At 36.6% G+C, this 23,104-nt stretch overlaps 3 protein-coding genes, 1 long non-coding RNA gene and 1 other non-coding gene across 6 annotated transcripts; 3 read left to right on the top strand and 2 right to left on the bottom strand.

The window, feature by feature from the left end:
• Positions 1-3,261: 3,261 nt before the first annotated feature.
• Positions 3,262-5,514, top strand: LOC113308964 (mitochondrial inner membrane protease subunit 1-like). 2 transcript variants are annotated; one of them, XM_026557401.1, is made up of 4 exons: positions 3,262-3,835; positions 3,918-4,142; positions 4,310-4,420; positions 5,312-5,514. In XM_026557401.1, the coding sequence occupies exons 1-4, from the start codon at positions 3,707-3,709 to the stop codon at positions 5,354-5,356; spliced, it is 510 nt and encodes a 169-aa protein (XP_026413186.1). In that variant the 5' UTR covers positions 3,262-3,706; the 3' UTR covers positions 5,357-5,514. The 2 variants fall into 2 exon arrangements, with proteins under 2 accessions (XP_026413186.1, XP_026413187.1); XM_026557402.1 differs by having other exon boundaries at positions 4,827-5,514.
• An 890-nt stretch (positions 5,515-6,404) lies between these two features.
• Positions 6,405-6,974, bottom strand: LOC113308526. Its single transcript, XR_003339857.1, has 2 exons — positions 6,908-6,974; positions 6,405-6,764 (listed from the first exon to the last, which is right to left on the bottom strand). It is a non-coding gene; the product is annotated as an uncharacterized LOC113308526 (long non-coding RNA).
• Positions 6,975-8,766: 1,792 nt separating this feature from the next.
• LOC113313228 lies at positions 8,767-9,603 on the top strand. The gene has a single exon (XM_026561969.1). It carries the CDS (start codon positions 8,890-8,892, stop codon positions 9,484-9,486), a length of 597 nt encoding a protein of 198 aa, XP_026417754.1. The 5' UTR covers positions 8,767-8,889; the 3' UTR covers positions 9,487-9,603.
• A 46-nt stretch (positions 9,604-9,649) lies between these two features.
• TRNAK-CUU lies at positions 9,650-9,722 on the top strand. Its single transcript has one exon. It is a non-coding gene; the product is annotated as a tRNA-Lys (tRNA).
• Positions 9,723-9,933: 211 nt separating this feature from the next.
• LOC113309184 lies at positions 9,934-12,424 on the bottom strand. Its single transcript, XM_026557595.1, has 2 exons — positions 11,108-12,424; positions 9,934-10,805 (listed from the first exon to the last, which is right to left on the bottom strand). Exon 1 carries the CDS (start codon positions 12,312-12,314, stop codon positions 11,553-11,555), a length of 762 nt encoding a protein of 253 aa, XP_026413380.1. The 5' UTR covers positions 12,315-12,424; the 3' UTR covers positions 9,934-10,805; positions 11,108-11,552.
• Between the last annotated feature and the right edge of the window lie 10,680 nt (positions 12,425-23,104).

Below are 23,104 nucleotides of genomic sequence, written 5' to 3'. Positions count from 1 at the left end.
ATAATAAGGTGTCACAGAAACTGGTGTAGTTGGTTATGAAACATCTGTTGCACCTCTCGTAAGTGCTCGGGCTTGGTGGTTTGCATAGAGATATAAAGCCGAGAGATACCATAACAGTTTCTTAGTAGAAGCAGCTCACATTGTGGGTCCTTCATCTTAGTAATAGCCTCCATCAAATTCATAGTTTTATGCAATCTATCAACTACCGTACGAGTGCAAAACCGAGAGTTCAAGTTGACCGGTCCTTCCAATAGCTTAACACCTTCAGTTGGTCTACAAATATTCGACGATAACACCCCCTTCCTCCAAATTCATGTTATTTATGGACGACCAAAAAACCTCTGTCTTGGATACATTTAAATGCAACCCTAAGGTTGTACCTTCTTGCTGAATAATATGTAGGGCTTTCGCGACCATCAGTGTATCTCCAATCGAAGTGCCATCATCTAAATACCAAGCTTGAATATCCAAGGAACATTGTACAGCGGTTTTGTTGATTAAAGGATGTAAAACCAACAGAAAAAATGATAGGTGCGGGTCACCCTATTGCACACCTTAAGCGGAAGAGAGAGCTTTCCGCGCGTGCGTGTTATTCGTATGACCTCATACCTCATAAGAATTGTATGAGGTCATTCTTGAAGAATATTCATGAAATCTAAAACAACATGCAAGCCTTAGTTTGAAAGAGTATTTAACTAACTTCCAATTATATTGTTCTTCGTTATGGGAGTTGCATAAAAACGTTTATAGTTAGAAAAGTGCATGTGGCAATGCAATTTCCAATATTGGGGATAGTAGGTGTTGTCTCGCTTCCTTGTTTTCTGCTTAAAAGAGATGATGAAGTCATTATTACAAGATTTGTTTGGTTTTACAAGTTTGCAATCAGTTGGTGTGAATATTTTCTTAAGTTTGAGTATACTTTTAGTTTTGGATCATGTGGACCTTGGTGTTGGAAATTGTCTCTCTATGTAAGGTGGTAGTGAATAAGTGTATTTAAGGAGGAAGTTTTTGTCTCTTTCGTTCAAACTAAAGCTAGTTCATGTTGGCAGATGCTACATAACATATTAATCCAAAATATGTAATGGAAGACGCTGAAAGTGAAAGAAGAAAATAGAGTTGGTGGCATAGACGAGTTTGTTGTTGAGAGTTATATAGAATTGCAACGACATGTTGGTAGCGAAGGCATGGAGTAATACAACAAGAATGTAGAATTAAGCCCATCAAGTAAAATGAGTTAATATTGACTCATGAATTGGAAGAACATTTTGTTTCTCGATTACATTAAAGCGTAGAAGTTTGAAGGAACAATGAGGCTTGTTGGTTTCAAAGACGCTTGAAGAGGATACTTTGTCCAAAGTGACACTGCTATGTCATGGGTAGTCCTAAGTCATGATTATACTAAAGTCATGCATTTCAATCATGATGTTGTGACAATACGAGCGAAGAACAACAAGGTGCTGGTTCTTTGGAAATGTTTTGGCGTACCCACAACATGATTGAAGAATAAGGAAAAGTCATGTATAAGTCATGTTATTTTGCATGGTACAACTAAAGTCGAAGAATGAAGGAAGAAGACTATGGCAATGATCATTGAGATCAGTTGGGGAGAATCATTACTTGCGTACACTAAAGCGTATATAGTTCAAGTGAGATTCAAGCCTAATCAGGGAATTAGCAAGAGGAATTTCAAGTTGCACTTGGATCTTGATATATGACTTGGAATGGAGTTGAAAGCGGTCGCGACGCAACAAGAAAGTTCAAGTTAGAAGGATTCATGACAAGGCAATAATCTAAGTGATGGCATCTGGTAATAGGAAGCAAATTTTTGCAAGGACAAAGAACAAACAAATTTGTTGATTTCTAAGATTGGCTCAGAAGCGTATAAGGCCGAAGAACAAGTATAACGAGTATACTTTGTTGCGTTTAACGAGGACGTTGAACAGATTGGGTGGGGGAGGTCTATTACATGTCTGGATAGTGAAGCGCAATAACGACGATGTACATCATAACCGGCCTAGTCAGTGTTCATCCATGATGGCGTTACACTGCATAGACCATGACGCGTTAAAATAGCGGAACCCTGCAGGTCCAGTAAAGCTCTAAGATGGCGCTACACTGTAGAGTCAGTGGCCAAGTAATGAAGCTTATTGGCCGACACAATGAAGCTCCATTGAAAAAGGCAAGACAAGGCCAAGTTAACAAATGCAACATGCGATGTTGTCATTGATGCATATCCATGGAATTGAGTTGCCCCAAACTCAAGGATGATGTGAGAATGAAGAATAGGCCAAGAGTTGGCTTATGCATTTGTCCATGGCTAGCAAAATCTTGGAAAGTGCAAGCAAGCTAGTAAAGCAAGAGTAAGCATTGCTCTTGTCGAGCAAGTTGGCTAAGTGAAGCATATGATGCATGAATAACCGAAAAGAGCTAAGAGATTGCCCGAGGCGATTGTAGCGCAATGTTTGTCATTGGCTTTATAAGCGTGTCAATGGTGTGAGACAAGGGAGAACGGTTATAAAAGAAATTAATAACCTAAAAGGAGTATTCATAACTACTTTGGAACAGTGTTGAAGGTTGGATAGATTTTGGCTAATATGCACATGTATTGGCGTTCATGAAACTACCTTGCGGGACGCATGGCTATTCTATGCGTGTACAAGTGTTGTGCTCGGTTTTTGGTCATTGTAACCACTGTATAAATAGTGTAAAGGAGTTAGAAAATCAGTAGGCTTACATAAAAGAGAGATTGTAGAGAGTTAGTCTCATGTTTGAGAGAATAAGGCATCACCATGAGGGTGATGGCCTTTTTAGTCCATTGGTTGGACATAAGTTTTTTAATCTTCCTTTGGTGCAATAAAATGAGTTTGTTGCATTATATCTTCGTGTTCTTGTGTTGCTGATTTGTATGAGAATTGTTTAAGTACATGACAAACCTCTTATACTTATGAGAGCATCAAGAGTCTGAAAAAGAAGAAAACTTCTGTTATGTAAGTGTGCAAGGCTGAGTATTTGTGGGTGAAGTTAATTCACTGAACCACATAGGACTGCCGGTCATTTACCTTGAAAAAGTTTAGCCGCAAAATGGGCATGTCACACCAAGATAAATGGTTCGAGGATACTAAAAAAAGGTGCAACGATTTTGATCCGGGCTCAACGAATTCAACAAAATGTTGCAGAAAATCAAGTTCAAAGAAACGGGTTTATCGATGTAAATCGGGTATAAATTTGGGGTTGATTGATATAAATTCCGATTTTCATTTCGGTCTAAAACGGTGCTGGACGGATAGGAAAAGATATTTTGTTTTTTCCAATCCTAAAAACCCAATATTGGTAAGATATTGCATCAGTTTCCCAAGAACATCAGTTAAAAACTCCATTACTGGAAACCCAGAATCTGCATCTTGAACATTTTTTCCATAACACAAGGAATTGAGACAAGTACCAATTACTTTTGGTATGCATCTACGCCCCCTTTTTCTCTAATTTCAATCTTTTAACAGGAAATTCTCAAAATTTGGAGCGAATTCATCAATTCTGTTAGTTTGAGTATCATTTTCATGTGAAGATAGAATTTTTGTTAAGGAATTCGTGGAATTGGGTTTCATCTCCTGGTGTCAATTTAAAAATACCCCCTTTGCAATTCTTGTAATTGTGAACTGAAAAGGCTGAAGAATCACAGAAAGAAGCGAATTCAGACTTCAGAGATATGAATGGATTAAGGAATCTGTTGAAATACAAGAGCATTGTGAAAGAAGCATTTGATAAGACATTTCTAGCTGGAAAACTGTTTTGCGTTCTTCATGTTACTAACACCTACATCTGCAGTCCTCTTCTTGTAAGCAAATCCTAATTCCAATTGTCTGTTATCTGAAACAATTATGTTCGAAAGGTTTGTCATTTTTACTGTTTCTTTTCAGGGACATGGTCCTAGTATGCTTCCAACTCTGAAGCTAACAGGTGATTGGATTTTGTCAGAAAAGATATCGATTCGCTTAGGGAAGGTGCGTAATGGAGATATGGTGACTGCACGCTCACCTGAGAATCCAAAAAAGATTGTTGTTAAGCGAATTATGGGTATGGAAGGAGATACTGTTACTTACATTGTCGACCCCAAGAATTCGGAGAAATGTCGAACTATTACGGTAAGGATTGTTGTTATTTCGAAGCGTTTTGTAACAAGTTTTCAGTTATATGTTGCTTTTTCTTCAAGGTTCTCAAGTGTCAGTTCCATTACAATTTAAGCTTCTCTCAAGAATGTTGTTAATGTTATTATGTTGTTTAACTTTTGTGTTTTACTGGTCTGGAACAGGTGCCGAAAGGACATGTTTGGATCCAGGGAGATAACATATATTCCTCAAATGATTCACGCCATTTTGGTTCTATTCCGTATAGTCTTGTTGAAGGCAAGGTGTTTTTCAGGGTAAGTTTTGTTTAATCTGTTCTTTCATTTATACGTGTGTGTGTGTGAGGGACAAAGATATAGCAAGACTAGTAATGTTACCAGTAAGTCATACGGATATATCTGCACATCAAGAAGCTATAGCAGGCGTGTTACATATGATTGTTTCCAAGTGGAAAAAGAAGAGTGATAAGAACTGGAATGTCCAGCTGCAAACCAGTTTTTCATGAAATAATATAGGTATTAACCTTAGGTTTGGTAAGCCATGGTCAAAAAAGGAAAAATGAATGTGTTTTGGTTTGGCCTAAACCCTTTCAATCTTCCTTACTAGACGGATGCCAGAACTATTTTACAAAGAATCTTGTCGAATATTATATTTGTCTTTGAACTTGTATCCTGATTATAACCATGAGAATTGCATATACAGGTTGTTTTAAACTGAAATCCTTTGTAAGTTGTAATATCAGCACAATTGCACAGAAGTGTTGCAATTTCATGGACATCACAACAGTGCCTCTTCATTATATCCTCATCATCACATAACACCACCAAAACAATCAGCGTCGTTTTGAACTTACACTTCCTCCATGAGTGAACCAATTTCACCAACCTTATCATCGCAGCATCCATCATTGTCTCAACTTCTGAACATTGTTAGTCTTGTTGCCAAATTCTCTCTAAACACTGTAACAAATTCATCAATCTACTTTCAAAATCCTGTCAACCAACAACCCAACCGTCTCTCACTAACACATGCTCCAATGTTTTTGCCAAATTGATGTCATAATTAACTTGGCTTTGCTATAATTGGAATTTGGAAGTGATTTTGCTATTTTCTAGCTCCCAAGCGTTTTCGTCACTAATATTGTTTTGGGAGTGAAAGTTCACTTTTGTTAGATGCTGTTTTTGTAGATTTGGCCAGTCGATGGCTTTGGATCACTAGGACAAGAAGTCTAGTATTGATCTGATAGGAAAGGTGATTTCCTAACTGTAACAATTTTACATTCTTTTCTCAGTGCACTCTCTTTTTCACTTGTTCTTATTGTATGGGCTCTCCTTCGGGGGAGATTAAAGTACATAGTCTACATTTATGTATGTAAATTGTGTATCTCTTATTGTTTCCTAACCCGATTCCAAAAGCTTCCAATCGGGTTCTGCAGTCTTTAACAAGCTAACTGCACCAAAGTTGGCTTCAGTAATACTGAAATATCCTCTCGCATATTTTTTGTAAATGTGCACAAATTTTAAAAGAACAAATACCCTCAAGGTTGAACAATTGGTTCAAATTGGTTAATGTTAAGTTTCTTGTGGGATGCTATGAAATATGGATTCACAGATATCATTAAACTAGAGGTAGACGGGCCTAGTCGTTGTGACCTTGGAACAAACTTCACAGGCGTGCCTCGTGCGCGTAATAGGATAGCTGACACAATTTCAAAACAAGTGAGGACTCATCAGCCCAGGCAAGATTACGTGAACACTCGTTAGAGAATGTGTGCGAAATCGGACTCCTCATTTTAGTACACATCCCCCTAAGCATATGGAAGGTGCTTGGACACGTTACAAAAGAATCGAAGCTAATTTAGTACATAGAATCTGAGAGAGCATCCATTTGGCACCCCAACCAATCTGACCCATCAGGAATTTGTCACAAACAAACAAAAAATATGAAAATTGGGAGGACAAGAATAGAGAGGCTAAAAAACAGTTTGTGAGTTATCCACTCGAACAAAACAAAACAAGAAAGCCAGAAAGAAAATCAAAAAGATAAAAAATTGGCAATCATAGCATCATCTTCATCTTTGAAATTCTCTCAAACCTATTTCATCTGAACCCCTGATTTAGTGGGGGTGCAGATGCACTCGGATTCTGTATTACAGAATTAATTAAATTGTTGCAAAACCTGCATAAACATTTTGCAATACAAAAAAGAAAAACACAACCATTAATCAAGCTTGAGAACCAGTGGTAGAAAAAATTACAAACAGAATTGAAGATATGATTATTATGATCAAATTAACTGACAATCAAACAAGCGAATAACGTTTTCATGGAAATTATTATTACAAAGAATTGAAACGGGAAATTAAGATAGTACATGATTTGGGCCATGCCGACCCTACAGCTATCAACAATCCATCAAAGCTGCCATTTATATCCCTACCTGCAGCATACACAAACAGTAGACCAAGTTGTTATATCAATTGCGCAGACAGAGCGACTGACGCCTCCACAAATGTCACCACAATTAAATCAACTAGCATGCAACGCCTCCAGCCCCACGCTACTCTTAATATCACAACCAAGAAGACACACATCCGTCACCCCAGGTTCCCCAATATAACATGCTTCACCGCGGATGTATCTGTATGTCATTAGAAGTGATAGAATGTTTGTATTAGCGTCTCAAATATCAACAAGAAAATAAAGAGCAAGATCTATCAAGAAGAAAGAAAAAAACACATGAACGAAATAGCTAGTAGTAACATGCATTATGTCTGCACCAACCAAAACCAAGAGAAATCCAATGAGAAAAACAGAGGAACTTGGATGAGCAGTTGACATCTGATTATCAAGATATAACTCTCTATTTATAGGCATTCATAGTCAAATGTGTGTCCAATTATTTTTTAAGCATTTTTTTTATTTTTTTAAAAAGAAAAGTTTATATTAAGAAGAAAAGATAGTTACAGGTCTGATTTACATGTTCATAAGAGTTTCCCAGTTGGCCATGACGTGAACTCGATAATGAAATGTTATTTAATCTATATAGCTCCTCTAATGGAAGTTTCCTCCTACCAGGTAACATTATTTTTCACATTTGTTTACAGTGGCTTAGCGACAATAAGAATCATCCCATAAGAAACTTATAATAAAAAACGTATTCAAAGTAATCGAATTAGCTGAGAGTAGTGCTAAAAAGGAATTGAATGCATTAAACATATTCAAAGTACACTGGTGTAATTCATCAGTATTTTAATTTCCAACTTACAAATACAGAACATTAGTCTTATCGTCTTTGTATCCATATTCCTCGTGCGCATAATACGATAGCTGACACACTTGCAAGACAAGTGAGGACTCATCAGCTCAGGTAAGATTCCGAGAGCACTCGTTAAAGAGAGTGTGTACAAAATCGGACTCCTAATTTTAGTACACATGGTCAAAGAAATGGAAGGTGATTGGACACGTTACGAAGATATAAAAGCTAATTATAGTATGGAAATTTTTACAATATGCACCCAATTGAAAACCTGTTTACAAAACTACACCCATTTTTTTTTTGAATATTTCTAAAGTACACCCACCATCTAATGAAACATTATGTCTCAGATTCTTAATATCTAGCCATACATGTGGCAAAACTGATCGATGATGGAGATTCATTTTAACTATAAAATTACAGCTTTACCCTAAGTGAGAAACAAAATGGGACAGGAGAACATTATGTCGCGTTTCTTCTCTGTATATCTGATGCTCATCTCGTCTGTCTCAAGAGATACACTTCTATTAAAACCTCTGGTGTTGTTCGTCTCACGTGGTCGCCAACACCAGCTGATGATACATCACATGGTAAAATTTTCTTGCCAATCTTCTCATTCTTTGTCTTCTTTTATTTGATGTTTTGTTAGTTAGAACCCATCATGGATCTGTGTCCGTGTTTTAGTACTTGTGCTTAAGAGGCTTTGGATGGAATTTTGATAGATACACGTACTGTTGATAAAAACATGTATAGATTCTTAAAAGGAAGTTCAAGAGATTAAAGATTATGACTCCGTAAACCATAGAATTCAAGTAAGTTTATGCTAATAAAGAAATTTGTGTTGCAGGTACTCGCAGAACAACGATTGTTTTTGCTTTCGGTAGTTGCGCTGGATTACCAGTACTTGTATTCTTCGTTTGCTTTTAATTTCCATGGGTCATAAGGTATTGTCGTGGTGAGGATAGCAGGATGTTCGTTGCAGTTCTGCCGCAATCCAATGGTCGCTTTGTATTATCCCCATTCCTATAACACCCGTCTTCCTTAGTAGCAATCGACAACCCGTCTCTGTCAAATCTGGCCTGGACAGTTCTAGTATCGAATCCGATCCAAGAATATTACAGGTCATGCGACGTGCATATGCACCATTTTATGAGTCGACTAGGGTATTCACTCAGTGGAACTAGAACCGAGTTTTCCCCGCAGGGGGTTTTTAGACTTTTTCATGTCTTAACAATTGTATGACAGATGTAAAGATAACGGTCCTTAACTGTTTTATTCAAAAAACGGATGGAATTATCGAAAAAACGGGTGTATATTAGAAAACACATTATTAAATGGGTGTATATCAGAAAAAGCCCCTAGTAGTATCCATTGGGCACCACATCCAATCCGACTCACTTAACTCGGTTTGTGGGAGGAGAAGAGACGAGAGGCTAGAAAACAGTTTGTGAGTTATCCACTCAAACAAACAAAACAAGAAAAACCAGAAAGAAATCAAAGATAAAAAATGGCAATCATAGCATCATCTTCATCCTTGAAATTTGCAAACCCATTTCCATCCTCCCTAAAATTCTCACCAGCAAATTCTTCTAGATCACTACTGCTTTCCTTCTCAAGGAAAGCCACAGAATCTGAAAACAATGAATCCTCCTCATTAGAAACCACTGAAACTCCAACCCCAGACACCCCATCAACCTCAACAGAAGACCAAGACAGTTTTGAGAACAAACTAGCACAAGTAAGACTAAGATACAAAAGTGGAACAGGAAAGAAAGCTGAGCTAAGAAAAGGAAAGAAGTCAAAGGGAACAAATGGTAGTGGTGGTGGTGGTGGTAATGTGTTTTTGCCACCAGTACCATTAAAAGAACCAGTATCTGGTGGGGTGAAAGTGGATATGGGGTTTAGTAGATATACAGAGAGGCTTAATGGAAGGTTAGCTGGTTTAGGATTAGCTGCATTGTTGTTGGTGGAATTGGCTACTGGTAAGAGTGTGTTGAATTATCATAGTCCATCTATTGTTTTTATTCAGATTTATTTTGTTGCTGCTGTTTCTGCAATGTATGTCAAATTTGAAAAGGAGAAAGTTAGTATTTGGCCTAGGTGATTGGGATTTCATTTGGGCAATTGGAATTTGATGGAAAACTAAGGTTACTGAGATTTGTATTGTTGAAATGTACAATTTTTTTTTTTTTTTTTTTTCTGAGAACATATGTATTGTTGATAATATTACGTCTATATTAAATACAATACTGCGGCTAATAACAACTGCCCGTCTAGCTCAGTTGGTAGAGCGCAAGGCTCTTAACCTTGTGGTCGTGGGTTCGAGCCCCACGGTGGGCGCATTTTCTTTTTTCTTTTTCCCTTGTGCCTGTGCTTGTTTTGTTTGTTCTGCTTTTTAAAACACAGAATACTATGCTGCTTGAATTGCATAGTATTTGCATTTCAGACCGAACCCAACTGACCTGGATGCAGGTCTTATGTCTAAATTTCAATGCATGTCCAGATTAAAAATCCATCCCAGATAAAACTTATCTATTTTGTGCAGGTCAGATTCACGAAGTTCGGAGTGAATAGAAATGTATGATATAACAAAGGCCAGATTCATGATTAAAACAAAATAACAAAATCTTCCCCATGAGTAAACCACACTGAACAGAAATGTATGATCTCACGAAGGTCAGATTCATTAAGATAGAAATACTCTTCTTCATAGCCCAAAACTAGTGTAACTTATTACCATATCATATATGATCCTCATATGAACTATTTAAACAAGGACGTGACCACAAAGCTTTGAAGTATCAGGATAGTCCTGATCTCATGAAAACAAAAATATTATGTCACACCAAAGAATCATAATGAGTGCGCTAAAACTAAAATATGATATTAATATTTACTCCAGTTTGCATGAGACACAAAAACTGAAATATGATATGAATATGATCCCTCAGCTTGCCTCATTTCTTAAAAACTTAAAACTGTACACAAATTTACTCCAGTTTCAAGTTTCCCTTCATCGCATCCATATCCTACATTCCCTACTGCTATTGGGGAAAGCAATTTCTTGGCTTTCAGACCTTCCTGCAAAGAGAGCCTGTCTTTTTTTTCTTACATTTTTTATTTCTTGTATCCCGGCTCATTGGTTGACATTAGATAGCAGGTAGTGTATCCACAGTGCTTATGGTGTGCTGGTGGTGCCGCCATCTTCGCACTCACTACTTCTAGCAATTGGTTCCAGTAACTGATCAAGCAAAGAAATTGAGAAATAGTGGTTCACAGGACCTAAATTTAATATTCCTCTAGGATTTAAACACTTGAGCATAGCTGATTCTGTCAGACACACTCCTGACACTGGACAAGTTATTTGTTCTGATCCACTTTGTTCCAATTTTTCCAACTTTCTGGAACTCCTACAACATACTCCTTTACAAACCTCATAGACAAAAGATTCATCAGTCGTTTTTAAAAGCGAGTACAGAGTAAATTGATGCTTAATCAGACCCATGGAGATTGAAATTCTGGAAGTGAACACTCAAGTATAAATCTTTTCTCAAAGCTAGAATTAAGTTTTATCCGGCACATTAGGCACAAGAGACGAGATTTCAGAGATATTGAATTTACTCTATATACATATTATCAAAATGTATGACTACTACCCCTTTAGTCCTATAACAACAGGAAATCATAAATTTTCATCAACAAAAAAAAGATGTCAAGTTGCATACCTTGATTGAGATAAGCTACACCCCATATATCTCTCAACATCCCCCAGAAGTACTCCTAGGTAGCTCTAGGTTTAACTGCACTTGGGTATAGCATCAATAGTTCCGGAGCTTCTACCACAAACTTGATCACAAACTTGTCCAAAAAGGACTCATTGCCGATTTGCACAAGTGAAGATAGGGAAATCTGATTCTTAACTAGACCTTTGGAGGTTAAAATTTTATAAACAGAACACCTGGGTATAATCCTCTTCTCCAAGCTATAAGTAAAAATGTCTGGCCATTTGGTTATAGATGATGGATCATAACCGATTTGATTCACGACGAAATCCATTGTTGACATTATCTTCTTCTTAGATTGCATCATGCACTGAGGACGCTTCCAAAATGCATTTTGAATGTCTTCTTCTGTCCAACCCCATTTCCTGTAAGTATTCACTTTTGTTTCTCAGGTCGCATCGGTCATGGCTATCAATCCCTGGAGACCACGAAGAAATGTAGTTTTTGAAGGATCAAAACCCATACCCTTAATCTGTTGCACAATCCCCTCAAATTTACTGGAGCTGATTGTAAGTGCACTTGGTTGGTTGATAAGAAAGTTTGAAACATTCGATTGAGGGATGCCTTCATCTTTCAAAAGCTCAATGTTGACCATCAATTTCCTTAGATATACGTTTCCGGTAAGAAGCCATGAATGGCGTCTGATAATTACAACCACATTCTTGTCAAACTGAACAATGTTTTTCAGGGTATCACAACAAGGAATAATTTTGTCTTGTAAGCTCGTCTTAAGGACTATTGGGTGGCAAGAGAGGAAGAACTCGGCAAGGTCAGTTCCAGAAAGTCCTTTAGATTTGAAAAAATCGAATTTGGGTTTTAGGGTTTTCTGAATATTCGATTTAAGAATTTTTGGATACCAAGTAATGAGTTTGGAAATGTAAGGTTTAGTGAATCCGTAGTTTTCAAGTAGGTCTAAAACTGAATCTGGGTTTGATGAGGTTTTGAAATTGACAGTTTTAGAAGCAGTAATAGCTTCAACCTCAGATAATCCACATGAATTGATTAAGTAATTCACTACAAACGAAGAAGAAGATGAAGAATGGATGTCGTGAATAAAAATAGATCTCCTTAACCTAATAAGAGAAACAGTTGTTGAATTACTACTACCTCTTGTTGTCTGAAACACTGAACGGCGAAGAGAAGATAACATTATTCTCGAAGAAAAATTGGGGTTTCAAAAGAAGTCACTGGTGGGGAAATGCCGGAATTTCGACTTCGATGGAACTGGAATGTGATTTTCAGTTCAAGTGGGAGCTAGTAAAAGAAGTTAAGTGAAAGTATAAGTAAACCTTGCAATTTGGGCTCTTTTTAAGGGGCGCTACCTGTGAAGTAAGCCTGATAAGTGATAGAGCCGCCCGGCCTGTCATGGATGCGCGTTTTGGACCTTTGGTGCACCTCTGTGCACGACACGCACCTACATGAAGAACGATTTTTTGAGGACCATGTTTTTTTTTGGGACCATGATTTTATTTTGGGTAAAGACATTAGAAATAAATCTAGGTCACCCCTTATCTAGATATTTATATTAATATCTAAATAATCCTCCTGATTAATTTTGGGTGATGATTAGTTAGTGTTAATAATAGTTAGTGTAATTGATTAATGAGATGATTAAGTTAAAGATAATTAGTGAGATTAAAAAATCAGATGGTTTTTTTTTAAAGAAGTAGAATTATTGAGAGAATAAAGTTAGAGAAGATGAAGAAGGAAAACATGAAAAACGATGGATTTTACCAACCACAACCGGAGGAATGGTATTTGGGTACCCAGGTAGGCTTCAAACTTAGATAATGTTGGTTGAATTGCTCCAAACTTTCAAAAAAAATGAAATTTTTTACGTAGATTTGGGCCAGTTCGGTTACCATATGTCAAGAACATGTAACCGAACACACCTGAAAGTGTAGTTCGGCTATGTTTTCCAAACACGCAGGTTACCGAACTCGCTCGTTAATGGAGGTTTTGGTCGTACAGTGTAATGTTCGGTTACCTAGGATAAAATGGTAGGTAACCGAACTTTGAACTTAACAATTTGTTTGGGTACATCTTGTGTGTTCGGTTAGTTCGCAAACTTCAACGCAATCAAGTTCCCAACCGAACTGCAGGTTAAAAGTAACCTAGTGTTAGAAGTTCGGTTGGTTCGCAAACTTCAACATATTTTGCGAATCAACCGAACTGGGCTTATATATGCATATATGCAATTAGGCAAACGTTCGGTTACTACGAAATTTATTTCTTGGCGAATTAGGTAGAGTTCGGTTACGAAGTTTCAAAGATAGAGTTCGGTTACAAAGAAAACTTAACATTTTTGCGAACGAACCGAACTTGTGGACTTCTCATTATTTTCGTTAACTAAAGTTCGGTGATATCCTTATTTTGCGAAGGAACCGAACTTATGGACTTGTGTTGTTCTAATACAAAGAGTTCGGTTAAAAGTATTTTTTTGCGAATCAACCGAACTATGAGTTCGGTTAAGAAAAAATTAATTCTTGATAACCGAACTTTTCTCTGAAAAAACCCTCCATTAAACCTCTCTACAACTTCCATTTTCAACTCATTTTAATGATTACTTCTCATTTATTCAACCAAAAACGAATGACATGTAATGGGTTTGTGAGAATATCTTTGTTAATGTTTTAAATTAAGTTATATATATATAGTGGTGGTGGTGGTGGTGGTGGTGGTTGGTGGTTGGTGGTTGTGGTAATCAGAGGTGGTGGTGGTAATCGGTGGTTGGTGGTGGTGATAATCAGAGGTGGTGGTGGTGGTAATCGGCGATGGTGGGAGATGGTGGTTATATATATATATATATATAGGTGGTTATTGGGTTGGTTTTAAATTAAATTAGGTTAAGGGTAGGTTAGTCATTTCAATACTTTAGGACACCCCTTATAACTATAGGGTAGGTGGTCTAATAGGACCATGATCCCCTCAAAAAAACCATGATCCCCAAAAAATCGTTCTACATGAATGTTTCTTCATTATCTTCAGCAGAGAATGTGATTTGAGCAAGCAAAAACAACATGTTGGCGTAAATGCAAATAGCTGGAAAAATGAAAAGCCGAAAACTAAAAGCCATACAAACTGAAAACAATGAATCCTCAAAAAAAAAACATGTTAGCCTGAGGAAAGATGCTAGGTGGAACATTGGCATCTTTCCTCGAACAAATTAATGCCTCAGCTAATCTTATACTCAGTGAAAGTCATGATTGTGTTCTTTCTACTCTGCGGGATCCGCTTGCTTATATGATGGGATTATTTTCCTTACAATTAGAAGAAAAAAGAGACATATGCAATCAAGGATCAATTTATTCCCTAACGGGAAGTCAGCCTTGTTCAATGAATAATACCATACTCTACATACATCCATTCAGGATCACCAGATTTCTTTACAGGTAGCATTGGACCACGCCTACCTTATTTAGGGAGTAAACCCGATGAACAAAGTTATAATCGAAGAAACAAAAACTAGGATTCGACGGTACTAACAGAGAGAAGGTCTACCCGCCATCTAAGCTTAGGCGCAGCTATCGACCGCCAAGAAAACACCAATCAGCATTTTCTTTGTAAAACATCACGAAGGGAGCTATGCCTCCGACCCGATGAATCCGTCTCTTGGTTTGACATCCCTTCTGCGTTTTTCTTGTTTGGCCCTATCGATGCGTATTTGTGAGTATGGATATCCAATTAGATGCACATTTCTTGTTTAATATGTGGATAGAGATGATCCATAGGTAAAATGATATATAGTTCCCCCTAAATGGAGTATGTGCTTCTAGTGTCTGTTTGTTTCAGCTGCGTCACTACACTATGGTTGGTACTAGATATAAAAAGTTTAAGTCAACAATCTAGGAATCTACATTGGTGTCTATCTATGTTAGTCGTCTTTCAAGCTTTGGAATATAAAAGGGAATTTTTCTCTATCTTAATAGCCTCGAAATATGCCTCTAAAGAGAGTAGAGGTGTAGGCGCAGGCTCAAGCGTATCATTTAAGAGCGTCCATTTTAGAGTTCTTTGTGGTGCATCGTAAAAAGATATTGACCCACTTTTGTAATTGACTCCCTAATTGAGGCTTAGCTAGTATAAAATCCATTTGACACTAAAATGCAACCTGTGAAAGATCGGATACGGTTAGAAACGAATAAAGGAAATAGGGTCGGAGTAATTTCATGGCCTCACTTTTATCATATGTAAGTACAATATCAAACCTGAGTTTGATGTGAACAGACAAGAGGACGAGATATGCAATGAAATTGTTGCATCTCTCAAGTAGCGCACAAGATATTAGTCTATTTCATCTAGAGCGTTAGGAGTTTTCAAAGAAGGAATGCCATAGAGTAGGATATGCTTTGTATTGATTGAGGAAGGAAAGATTCTCCTGAATCATATATTCTACCTTTGAATGCTTGGTTCAAATCCAAGAGTCGATGAAAGTTACAAGAGAACTTCTAAACCAAGGAACTTAGGTATTGATTTAGATAGTTCTTTCTGGCTATCCGTTTTGTTCGAAGAATTTTTGTCTCCAATGTCTTCGTCTGGGAAATGCCTCTAGCTCTTGATCTATTGCAGGACCGGGTAAAAAAGAGGATAATAAAAAATAGATCAGGGATAATGCGCAAAGTACCAGAGAGTCAAAGACAAGCAGACACCAGATAAGGAGTGAGTAATTAAAGTATAAAAAAGTTTCCTTCATGGAGAACTTTTGATCATCGCATTGCTGATCTAGGAGCTAGCTCGTCTGAAAAGATGAGGAAGCATACTAGGTGGACAGATTGTAAGAACTGAAAGCATAGTCTCAATCTATCGTACAAGAACAAAGGGCTTTCAGAAGGCTTTCTACACTATTGCTCGGCATGAATCGGTTTGGGTCCACTTCTCTTTTTTCTCTCGTTCCGGCAGCACTGACTCTTTAGCTGACTTGCACTGATATAGGCATATTTGTAATTAGGCACCCATCTCCAACTAATCTCGGAAATCTTCGACTCTGTCTGATGTGAATGTTATTCCGATCTAAGAGGAATTCGTTTTATGGAAGTAGCGAGAGCAATATATGAGGAATCCGTTTATGGAAATAGCGAGAGCATTTTCAGAGATGGCGTTGTAATCAGCGAGGTCATTCACTAGTTAAATTGAGGGTTTTCCCTTAACTTAATTGTCGATTGAAAAGACATCATCGCATTGGATTGGCTCCATAGAGTTATGGCTCGATTCGATACCGGAGTTCCATTTTTCATATTTTATTTGTTTATCTAGTTTGAAATCTCATTGGGGGCAATTGTAATTTCATTGGGGGAATTGGAATTTGCTGGAAAAATAAGGTTACTAAGATTTGTATTATTGATGTTACAGATTTTCGCTGGGAACATATGCTTTGTTGATAATTTGATCTTTATAAAAGAAATTACTGCGGCTACTAACAACTTCCCAACTGCTCTCATGTCAAGAATTAGCAATTAGTGAAGGTCATTTATGAAAAACAAAGCGAGATAGTTCTTTACAGAAAGCAAGAGGTGGTTGGTACGAAATTCATAAAGTTTATGAAAAATTTCCTCAAGGTGTTAAAACTATTGTCGATCGATTTTCTTGGATTACTTTGTACCATATCCGAGCGCATAAAAATTCTCCCAAACTGGTGGGTATATTGATGGAGCGTTGGTGATATACTACACACACGTTTCATTTTCATGACTTCAAAATAGGTATGTCATATCTTTTGATTTATATTTTTTATGCAATTAATACGAGGATTACAAATCAAATGAACAAATTATTTTATTTTTTTTGGCATAACACCATGAGATTTATATTTCCTACTTGGGATACGTTCGGGGCGGGAGATGATGCTCCATTTGACCAAAAAGGTTGGTTGACCGAAGAGCGATACAAACATGCACTTCCATTGTACTTTCAAGTAACAAAACAACAAAATCATATAGCTTTCAGAAGTAGTGGAATTGCTAATTCCTGTTTAAAGAATTCTATATTTTACGAATTGCATGGTGGTAACGATCCTGATTCGGAAGAGTATGACTCTGCTAAAGATACATAAATTTCTAGGATATTTATTTTATGGATACTTGGTTCATATTTTTTCCCCAATTCAAAGTCAACCACTCAATTAGGGTGGCTAGAGGCGCCGCGAGATATGAAAAAGGATGCCACTTATGATTCGGGGTTCTCTATATTAGCCGAATTGTATATTTGTCTTAATTTCACATGTTGTGGGGCGTCAAACATTAAAGGTTGTTGGGGAATACTTGAGGTAAATATGCCAACACATTCATTTAGATTTATATCAGTGTACAAATATCCAGCAAGTTAAATACGTCAATACATTCCTTTGAATAAATATAGTTTACTTTCTTTATATGTTTTTTACTCCATCTCTGGTGGTATGCATGTTTTAACATTGGTGTACCAAGACTTTATGACACGAAGAAAACCAACTATATCATGATCTTTTCGACGTTGAACAAAATCCATGACTTTCCGTTCATCTAGCACTAAAAAGGTTATTTTGGCCGAGCGAATCAGTCAACTTCAAAGCGGATTTGTTTATGATCTCGATGGAAACTATGACTTCAAGGACTTTGGCAACTGAATGAATATTGGTCAATGATAGGGAGGTACGAGGGTGATAATTGGAAGCCAGGAATAAGAAAAAGTATGAGAAAGATAACATTCATGTTTGGAGATCCAAAATGTCGATTATAAACAAATATAATGTTATTTGGAGGTTGTATGTGATTTTGAGGAATACAACACTGTAATTGTCAGAATGATCATATACTTTTCAATTTAGCACATGGTGTTGTATAGTCTTGTCAGTGATATTGGTGTTTTTTTTTTGGGAGAGATGTCTTAGACAGTTAGTTGGCCGAATTGGAGAGCCACACCAACCTCCACGTATAGCTATCGTGTAGGGGTTGAGATACGTAGAGTTGAAAGAAAGAAGTTGGGAAATTTATGAGACTAAACTCACCCCTTGTGATGAAGACCATTACGAACCGATGGTACAAGAGTGTTACAGAGCCGATAATTCTTAGAAAAGTTTTAAACATCTATGGTCTGGATTTTATCACATTGGGTAGAGCATTACCGAAATTGGATTCTCCCTCACATGTACCACCAGTCGCATTCTAACTTTTACTAGTTATCCTACATCGGGAGCTATATATTCACCGAACCAATCAAGACGAAAACTATATCTTCTTCTTCATCGGCTAAGTCTGATTTACCAGTTTTAAGTTGGGAGCTAGAAACTTATAATCTTTCCAGAGAGCGTCAAATTCTTTCATTATCTCATAAGGTCTTGAGTGTCCTAATACTTATACGAGCACATTGAAAACTCAAGAACAATTGAAACAAATGGAGTTAAGAAATATTAAAATAGACGTATATACCTCCAACAGTAACGCACGTTTGAGGATACACTGAACTTCAATCCTAATTTTCATCAGCGTACAACGACTCCATACTCCAAGGAAGTAGTGCGACAAACACAAGTACCTCATGTGCCACAATATCCATATCATCCATGCAACAATATACAATTCTTCCAGTGCAACAATCTCCATATCGCCAGGATAGTGAAGAATGTCCCAAAGGTTATCAAGATAATAGGAGATTATTAAACTTCGACGGATTGCAACAACCCTACTTTCCACATAACCCCGACCGATTATTACGTAGAGAGTATGTAGTTAAATCCTACTAAAACTGCGAAATCTCAAGAAATATGGAACTCAAATTTCTTGTTACAAAAATAAATTTTACAACTATCTCAGTTTAGATAACACATAATTCTAAAGAAAATGGCGATAGAAAATTCAATCCAACTCCCAATTTCAAAAGTTGAGAACTACCCAATGTCCCCACTGCCTCAAAAAGTATAACCCGAAAGGAATTACGTTTAAAAAAAAAGAAGATGAAAAGATATCTATCCTCAGCTAGATACATCCAAAGATCCACCCAAAATTAGAGTCAAACAGGCTCTTTCTCGATCTCTATTAACACCTGAAAATATATCAACAGGAGTTAAACTCTAAGCAAGTCCACCTCGTCTCCGAATAATAGGAAGATATAAAGAATGAAATACACATGACCGAATATAAAATAAGGAAGGATGAGAACTAAAACAAGTATTTCTAAGATTCAAGGGGTTTACTAGTTACACCATATTCTATCTACTTAATGCAAGTTAAGAAACTAAATCGTTAAACCCTTACATAAACATATCATCAATACTGAGATAGTTGTAAAATTTACTTTTGTAATCAAAAATTGGAGTTCCATATTTTTGAGATTTCGCAGTTTTAGTAGGATTTAACGACATACTCTCTACGTAATTATCGGACGGGGTTATGTTGAAAGTAGGGTTGTTACACCCATAATGTACATGGTTGGTAAAGCAAAGTACAGACCATGATGCCGACGGGTCACAACCAGCAGGAACTTATGGTGTATTTGAGAGTTTCATGCAAGGGAGGGACGTATTACAGGAACTGGAGTAGAGCCGAATAGCTAAAATTATGTTTTATTTTAATATTTATAAACTGAAATTATATTAGTTAATGTAACTGTTACATGTAATCAGTACTAATTTATCTAGAAATGAAATTGTAACTTAATTTAATACGTTCGATAACGACTAAAATTTAAAACAAATACATCAATATCTTGCTCGAGAAGTATGTGTACTTTTCAATACCCAAAACGAGATATCAAAAAATCCTTTAAGATTGCGTAATGGGCATCATAAGTAAAAATTATTATTTTCCATCTTTGAAATTCCTATCAAGCTTGCAATACAACATCAACATTAATTTATCTCACCTCCTAAGTCGATAACGACCAACAAGCCGAACCAAAGCTATGAATTATCCAACGTATTTTTATATCATGAAATCAACCAAACAACCCAGATGCATTGCAGTTTTTGGGGTTACCGGTATCATTGTAGAAGTTATCAAATGTTATATGGATATAACTCATACTCATTAACTCATTTTGACGTCGTTCTGTACCCCCAGCCGGATACAGAGCTATGTAGTTTCCACAAAGCGATAAATCTTCATCGATCGCAATTCCCCCTGGATTAATATATGGTTGAGACATTACTTAGAAAATATGTTGGTGTAAAAGGAGGGTGTGTTTTTGGAGTTCAATTTGATGTAATATATAGGAGGGGGTATTGGTAGTTGTTGGATGGACTAGCCGTTGCGGGATCAATATGTCCAGACCGGATCTCTGCTGGAAAACTGTCGCTTCAACTGGAACCGAGGCTCGGCTCTGTGTGAGCCGGTCGGTCCAGTTTAATTCGATCGTCTCAAGTTGATTCGATAGACTCAACCTGAGACGTAATGAACAAAACCTTTTAACTGAGGGTTTGATCATCCGTTTTAATGTTATATCAGTCCTTCTATAGGTGTATAATAGTAAAAGGGCTTGGTTTTCCATTCCCAATGGAGTTGCTCTAATATAAAAAGGTGTAACTTTGAGATAGTACCAAGTGGATTACGTACAAGTACTCTTAGATAAGTATAGCATAACAATATTTATAATGTAGAAAGTCAAGTAATGGCACAACACACAAGATTCCGTCAACGAGGAAAAGCGCCTGGCGGAAAACCCCGAGAAGTAGTCCAGTTTTAAATTGTCATAATTCATACAAATTGACTACCACAATTTTGTATAGTTGAGACCAAGTAAACGATCCTTCATTATTCTTGCATTTATAACCAATGTTTTCTAAGGATGTGAATCCCGAGATAGAGTCTATTATCTTAAGTTGTTTCACCATTGTGAAGACTTTCTCTCTCAACTCCTTTCGATCCGTACCCCGAATCAATAAAGGACTAAATCCGTTTCAGTAACCAACTCACTTATTTAGAGGGAGAGCAAAAAGTGATCCGAAGAGAGCAAAAATTGTAGCCGACTCATGTATTTAGACTGGTTTGAAATTTTGGTATGACTCGGACTAAAGTAACCTTAATAACACACAGATTCTTCACACAACCACAAAATGAAATTAACCGAAACCAATAACTTTTTTAGTTCATCACCCTTGTCGCAGCCACAAACACCATCATTGTCATGTCGTGTTAGTTACCCTTGCCGCAGCCACAAGCACCATCACCGTCATGCCGTGTTACCACCACCACCACCCGCCCAATTTCCGCCACCACCGGAGAACTAAAAATTTGTTGTAGATGATTACTTACAAGTAGAGTATGAAAAATTCTCCCTTATGTACAAGCTAGCCAAATCAGTGTTCTCCAACAGAGGACGAAATTGCCGATCAAAAAAAAAAACAGAGGACGAAATCAAATGAGTGACAACTTATATTACTGAAGTTTCAGCATACCTCGAGAGAGTAGTAATTCAACTTTGATTTCAAGTTTAAGTAATTCGAATATAAAACTCAATTGAAAAATAAACTAATCTTGGTAGATGTTTAGGTCTTTATCAATCCTTCGTGCAATTACTGAGATTAGAGAATCAATTGAGTTTTACATTTGGAAACGCTAAATCAATGTTATATGTTAATTTGTACAAGTTGTTAGAGAGAAAAAATCGGTGAGAGTAGCGGTGGTGTGACGACAGGGATGAAAGGCATGCAACTTTTGAATTGAGTTTTTATTACGTTTACAAAAGTTTCCACGACAATGGTGAAGAACAACTTATTTTTATTTTTTTATCATCGATATGTGGAGGAATTGTTTGGATCTGTGACTGATTTATGTATATGGTAAGGGTAATTTGGTCTGGATCAGAGATATAAATCAAATAGGTCCTAGTCAGTGAGTCAACTACAATTTTCGCTCTCCTCTGATCACTTTTTTCTCTCCCTCTAACAAGAATACTTATAAATCTCCCAAATCAATATTTTGACTAGAGATACAGTAGAGTAAAATATCTTCCATTTATTCAATGTAAACTCCTTTGGTCAAAGATCAAACCAAGACAAAGATCATCGAAATAATTAATCTCATTGAACAAGCTCTATCCAAGCAACTCAACAAGAAAGACAACCACACCGTTTGTTCGATATTTACACAAGGATTATGTCTATCAAGATAAAGATAATCAAGTGTGAAAAAAGTAACACAAAGATCATAATCCAGAAAACAAAAATCTTCAATCATCAAAGTAACTGCTGCACAAATTTTTTCATTCCATTATTGATCAAAACATAAATAACGGAGACAATTAACGTTGATTGATCAACAAATCTATCTACAGATCTTGAATAACGATAACTATAATATTTCAACCCTCAAACAAACTTGAATGGCCTAATCTCGGAACATAACGGTTATAAAATAAACAAGTTCGATCTATCAATCATAACAATACAATTATTTCTTAATCATATAAATCAATCGAAAATCTAAAATAATAATACGATTTAGTTTTCTACCAACGGTAATATTTTAAACAAAGGCGAAGTAAGATGTTTCACCTAATCAGATTACTATTATCTTTTAATAAGTTGGATTCCCGCACGATCAATCAAGATGTGTGTTAAGGGATGAGTTTGTAAGAATACAAGTTCCACTATTTATAGTGTTATGACCAAGGATTAATTGGAACACAAGGTAATATGAATTCCGAAAAACCATTACGATACACAATATAGATTTATTTCCGAATTTGACAAATACCAATTTTATCTCAGCTATTAAACCGATGTCACTCATAGTTGACAACTAATATTATCTTACACGCATCCATGTAGTTTACTAATATAGTAACTAGAGATATACAAACCTCTGGGATGTGGTAAACATATAATTTTTGTTAGATCATTGCTCGGTTGAACCCACCAACCGTTGATATCTTGTTTGGTTATCATTTTTTAATTCCGAAGATCGAAGATGTTTGTTTTGATTACTAGAGTTAACTTTCTTAGGTTAGACTAGGAACATAGAAATGTTGGGA

The sequence above is a fragment of the Papaver somniferum genome, chromosome 9 (genome assembly GCF_003573695.1).
Source record: "Papaver somniferum cultivar HN1 chromosome 9, ASM357369v1, whole genome shotgun sequence".
Classification (NCBI taxonomy): Eukaryota; Viridiplantae; Streptophyta; class Magnoliopsida; order Ranunculales; family Papaveraceae; genus Papaver; species Papaver somniferum.
Note: the sequence above shows the minus strand (reverse complement) of the source record. Positions and strands in the feature narration are given on the sequence as shown.